The sequence below is a fragment of the Octopus bimaculoides genome, chromosome 30 (genome assembly GCF_046866305.1).
Source record: "Octopus bimaculoides isolate indiv1 chromosome 30, ASM4686630v1, whole genome shotgun sequence".
Classification (NCBI taxonomy): domain Eukaryota; kingdom Metazoa; phylum Mollusca; class Cephalopoda; order Octopoda; family Octopodidae; genus Octopus; species Octopus bimaculoides.
The window spans coordinates 4156670-4162669 of NC_142957.1; the positions used below are offsets into that span (position 1 = coordinate 4156670).

Consider the following 6000-nt stretch of genomic DNA (forward strand, 5'->3'; position numbering starts at 1 on the left):
CAAACATCTTGTAACTGCTAAACTAATCATTCTTTACCAATTTCTTTTGGATTTCTTTTGGGCAAAATGCTTAGCGTCATCTCATTCTTCTTTAGTTCTGAGTTCAGATTCTTCTGGGGGTACATTTTGCATTTCGTCCATTCGGTGTCGATAGAATAAGTAACAATGAAACAGCGAGGTCCATGTAATACACTGTTCCCCACCCACAAAACCTCAAGCCTTGTGTCTGTGAGAGAGAGAGAGAGAGTTATTATTATTATTATTACTATTAGTTGTTTTTGTTATCATTAATATTTGATGAAAACTCACTGTTTGGTATGTTGGAAAGTGCCAGTTGTCCACATCCAGCAGATTTAAGGGGACACTGATTTTCCTGGTCATGCTTCAAGAACACTGCAAAGACTTCTTGCAGATTCCAACCAATGATGACTTTTTAGGTGTTCTATCTTTACATTTGTACCAATCTTTCTTGGCCATGTTGGTAGTCGACTGCTGATACTTCCAAGTATGCCATTTACTATTGGTATCATGTCTCTACTCTCCTCATTCTCCACAACCTTCGTATTTTCCATTTCAATCCTCGTAGCTGTTCGGTTCTTCTTCTTCTTATTATTATTATTATTATTATTCAGTAGTTTTATTTTTATAACATGCTTTCACTTCACTACCGAGCGCAGCTCTGTGCGCCTTGGGTATGTGCTGTGGTTTGCTGTGATGCTCTTATGGTTACTGTATTGAAAGTGTTTTGCGTAGGATGTGTGCAGTGCCCAGTAGTGCAATTTTCTGTATGTTATATATATTTGTAAGTCCTGGTGTTTTTGTTATGTATTTGTCTGAATATTTTTTTATTATACCTAAGGCACCTACTATGATAGGAATTGTTTCTGTTTTTAGATTCCACATTCGAGTTATCTCTATTTCCAGGTCTTTGTATTTTGAAAGTTTTTCCATTTCTTTTAGAGAAACGTTGTCATCTGCTGGTATTGATACATCAATTAGAAAGCATTTTTTTTCTTCATGATCTTTGACAACTATATCTGGTCTATTTGCCTTAATTTCTCTATCTGTGTGTATTGGCATATCCCAGAGTATGGCTGCTTTCTCGTTTTCTGTGACCTTTTCTGGCGTGTGTTTATACCATCTTTTTTCTGTTGTTATTCCATAATGTTGGCATAGCTTCCAGTGTATATAGGTCCCAGCTCTGTCGTGTCTGTGAATATATTCCTTCTTAGCCAGGACTGGGCAGCCAGAGATAATATGATTTATTGTTTCTTGTCGATCTCCTCCTACTACTACTACTACTACTACTTATTGAAAGAGCAGTGCATGCCATCAGAGTGACACTGGGGTAAAATATACGAAACCCAGTAATCCCATCATGACTACCCGTCTGATAAGGGTACACCCGGTACACCCATCGCATATATAAAGATAATCAGCGCACGAGTTTCCAGGAGGGACCGAGTAAGAATTTTTTTCAGGCCGAGTAGCCCGTCCCGCTCAAAAGGTCCCTGAATAAGGGTTTTTTAAAGGATGATGAACAAAACACCCATGGTTAAAAAGGAGAATTATCCAAACCCCCAAAACTTTCTCACAACACATGGCTATGATGCTCCTCCACTACTTCTGTTCATGATCAGAGATGCACATATCGTCAGCCACTAACGGACACACTCAACTGGTTAAGGTCAAGCAACTGACAAACAAATCTGTGGTATTGAGCAGAATATTTGCTGTAGTCCATCTTTTACGTTCTGAGTTCAAATTCAGCAGAGGTCGATTGCGTATGTCATCCCTTTCTGGATAATAAATTAAGTACCTGTGAAATACTGGTGGTTGATAAAATCGAATAATCTCCTTCCTCAAAATTTCAAGCTTTGTAACCCTAATAAAAATTATTATTATTATTATTATTATTATTATTATTATTATTATGATTATTATTATTAAGTAGGTGGTTTTGCAAAAAATACGATGAAGTACTCAAAAGAAACCGGAATTTTGCAATTTATTTTATGTATTTAGTTATACATGTTTACACTTTTTGGCCTTCAATTTATTCTTCATTGGTTCAGGTGCGTTTTCAACTGTTCGAAGAAGTGCTGGAACACTTGTAATGTGATGCCTTTTAACGCCACCGTCGTTTTTTTTCTACCCGCCCCTTCTTCCACAAGTGCAAATTCCATAGCAGGAGCTTTCATCACCAGCTAAGACCTTCGTAAAAGGTCCGCAACAAGTTCAAACTCATCCTTCAGTTCTTGATATGCATTCAATCCTGATTGCTTTTGATCATCTGTGAGCAACCGAGGCACAAATTATGCGGCAACTCTTTTCCTTCGCAGTTCTATGCTGAAAATTCGTTGATGATGGTCCTTCAAGTTTTCATTCGTTCGATAGGTTAAATGCTGTCCTGATTGGTCTTTAAGCGACCAGAAACCACTCCTAAAGCGTGAAAACCACTCACAAAGTGTGTTTTGCTCATCTCACCGTCCTTGTAAGCAGTTTGAAGCATGACAACTGTTTTTCCAATCAGAAGACAGAATTTCACGAAAGCACGTTGTTACTTCGTTTCAGCCATCGCAAGAATCAACGAACAGAGGAGAAGCATTACAAAACTAAGAAGCACCATGTTGCAGTACCTCTCCCCTGGACACCGACGGTGGGTAGACTGAACTACAAGACGTTTGTATCACTGAGGACGTTTCCTGTTGCTTTTGGCTATCTCCCCCCCCACCACCACACACACACGCACACATACATACATATATGCAAATAAAGGACATATACAACAGGTGTCTTTTGACTAAGGATGAATTAACTTAAGATGGTGTTTGTGGAAGTGATGCGTTACGGCAGGGACATAAGAGATAACAGGCATAGGGAGGAATATAGATGTTGCACGGATGGTAGTCGAACCAAGAAAGAAAGGTCAAGCTTGGCCGAACAGTGGTCAGGTGGAGAGAGAAGAGAGGGAGAGGTAGAGGAAGATGAATAGAAGAATACGGGAGGGACGAGGAAAACGAAAAGGGACAGAGTGAGTGAAAGAGGAGTGAAGGTGAGGATGAAGAGAAAGCCAGGAAATGTGAGAGAGGGGAAACAAAAAAAGAAGAGTGGAAAGAAAGAAGTATATATATATATATATATATATATATATATATATATATATATATATACATACTGGCGTCAATACATTCGATTAAACTTGTTCAAGACTCTGCCCCAGCCTGGCTGCTGACGAGTGCATGAAGCAAGTAAAAGAAAACAGAAAGACGAATATAATGTCGAGAGATTAATTAAAGTATAATTACTTACAAAACCATAAAATGAGAAAAAACCACGTTGCAAGCCTTTCCATGATCTGAAAAATAAACAATTGTCAGACTTTCAGAAATCAAAATATTTCAGTTAAATCATCACATATTTATTGGTGTCAAAACCTTGACAGAAGGCCAGTGGTTTGAGAGGAGGGGCTATGCCAATTACATTGAGCCTAGTGCTACATTGGTGCACATTTTATCGAAAGGATGAAAGGCAGATTCTCGGAACGTAAAGACGGATGAAATGCCAGCATTTTGACCGGCGTCGTGAAGATTCGGCCAGAAGGACGCCTTTCGTAATAACGATAATTATCCTTTCTACTAAAAGCACAAGGGCTGAAATTTTTGGGATGATGATCAATTGATTACATCGATCTCAGTATTTCAATAGTACTCAGTTTGCCGATCCCTAAAGAGTGATAGGCAAAATCGACTTCGGTGGAATTTGAAGTCAGAATATAACTTCAGACAAAACACCCGTAAGCATTTCTCCTGGCATGCTAACTATTCTGCCATATCAACGCCGTTACTGATAATTATAATAATAATAATAGTAATAATAGTAATAATAATAATAATAATAATAATAATAATAATAATAATAATAATAATAATAATAATAAAAGCAGCTACCTTTATCAAAGGAAAAATGACAAAAACATCTAATGTGAACCTTGACAAGCAAAATGCCATAAAAGAGTTAGAACCAGCAGAGAGCTACAAATACCTAGGGGTAATTAAAGGGGACAATATCAAGCATTCAGTAATGAGGGAAAGGATCAGAAGAGAATGTTATCGCAAGGTGAGAGCAATACTGAAGACAAAGCTAAACGCAAGACACAGGATCGAAGCGATCAATGCTCTAGCCATAGCAGTTGTGACTTACAGTTTCAATATCGTTAACTGGTCAATTACTGAAATATGTAAGGTTGATAGAAAAATACGAAAACTGTTGACAAGGCATAGAATGCACCACCCTAAGGCAGATATAGAACGTCTTTATCTGCCAAGAAAAGAGGGAGGCCGTGGACTTTTACAGCTGGCATTAACAATGAAGGTAGCCACAATTGGCCTAGACACCTATCTGAAAAACTCTGAGGACTGGATGCTAAAACTTGTCTCAAAACATGAAAACAAGAAAGCATCTTACTCAGTAAGAAAACAGGCAAAGGAATATCTAAGTGAATTCCAATTACAACAAATTCAAGAATTATACGAACTAGAAACATCGGCAGAAAAAGCTAAGCGCTTGAAAACCCGCGCTAAAATTGCTGCCTTAGATATTATGACTGATAAATGGCATGGAAAACCTCTCAATGGCAAATACCCAAAGAGAGCGAATAATACAGATATTGACAAAACCCTTAGCTATCAATGGCTAATGGCCTCTGGCTTGAAATCGGAAACAGAGGGCTTTATCATAGCAGCCCAAGATCAATGCCTACCTACAAAGAACTACCAGGCCAACATATTAAAGAACGGCAGCTCCCCATTATGTCGTATATGCCAACAACAAAATGAGACCATCGATCATGTTGTCTCCATGTGCAGTTTGCTTGCGCCTACAGAGTATCTCAACAGGCATGATAGAGCTGCACAATATATTCACTGGGTAATTTGCAAAAACCTGGACTTGCCCCATAATAAAAACTGGTGGGAACACAAACCACCCCCAGTACTCCATCGCACTCCTCTGGAACCTCACCATTCAAACTGACAGAAAGATAGACGCAAATAGGCCAGACATCATACTGAAAGACTTCAGAAAAAAATCATGCCTCCTCATTGATATGACTGTCCCAATCGATATAAACGTATCTGTCAAGACCTACCAAAAACTGAGCAAATATAAAGATCTTGAAATAGAAATTAGCAAATTGTGGAACCTGAGGACTAAAACAATACTTGTTGTCATAGGTGCCCTGGGAACGACAGCGAAACGGGCTGATTACTACCTAGCTCAGATACCAGGAAACCTCCAAATGGCTGAAGTTCAAAAGATAGTGCTCATGGGAACTGCCCATATCTTACGTAAAATACTGTCTATGTGATCTCAAATTTTAAAACAAACACATAATTTTCTTTTGGTTTCATAAACATTCTCTAGAACAACACTATGTACAAATCCAAATATATGGTACCCTGGGCATAACACCTACATGAACTTCTAACTTGTTGTCTCTTGGGGTCTCTGGGTGAGACTTGGATCCAACTTGTACAAATGCAAAGCAAAAGTCAAACATAAAATAATAATAATAATAATAATAATAATAATAATAATAATAATAATAATAATAATAATAATAATAATAATAATAATAATATTGACATCACGCTCTGGAGGAATGAATAAGATGACAGGAGAATATCATCAAATTTATACAAAACTGTTTGATTGAATATTCTTCTTTCTCTCTTTTTCTTTTCTTTTTCTGTCGTCTTCCTTTTTCTTTCTTTCTTTCTGCTTATTAAAAAACTGACAAAAGCTGATGATGTCATTCCATCAACGTATGGACGCTGGTTACTCTCGTTCATAGTTTACGTTTGGTTACTGAAATTTTGAATTTTCAATCACCTTTTGGTTTGAACTTGAGAAAGACAGACGTTCTGTCGAAATATTGTTCAAAAAATAAAACATCTATACAATCGAATCGCACTCTTCGTCTTGACTAATAATAATAAT

At 37.6% G+C, this 6000-nt stretch overlaps 1 protein-coding gene across 10 annotated transcripts in view; it reads right to left on the bottom strand.

Moving 5' to 3' along the window:
• The window catches only part of LOC106877375 (uncharacterized), a 70282-nt gene that overhangs the window by 46797 nt on the left and 17485 nt on the right, over positions 1-6000 (bottom strand). For 7 of the 10 annotated variants that reach the window (XM_089346529.1, XM_089346524.1, XM_089346528.1 and 4 more), the window contains exon 2: positions 3313-3358. In XM_089346529.1, coding sequence (XP_089202655.1) covers positions 3313-3355 — 43 coding nt within the window. In that variant the 5' untranslated portion in view covers positions 3356-3358. Of the gene's footprint in view, positions 1-3312; positions 3359-5705; positions 5868-6000 lie in introns of those variants that run through there. The other 3 variants (XM_089346526.1, XM_089346525.1, XM_089346523.1) reach the window with 1 other exon arrangement.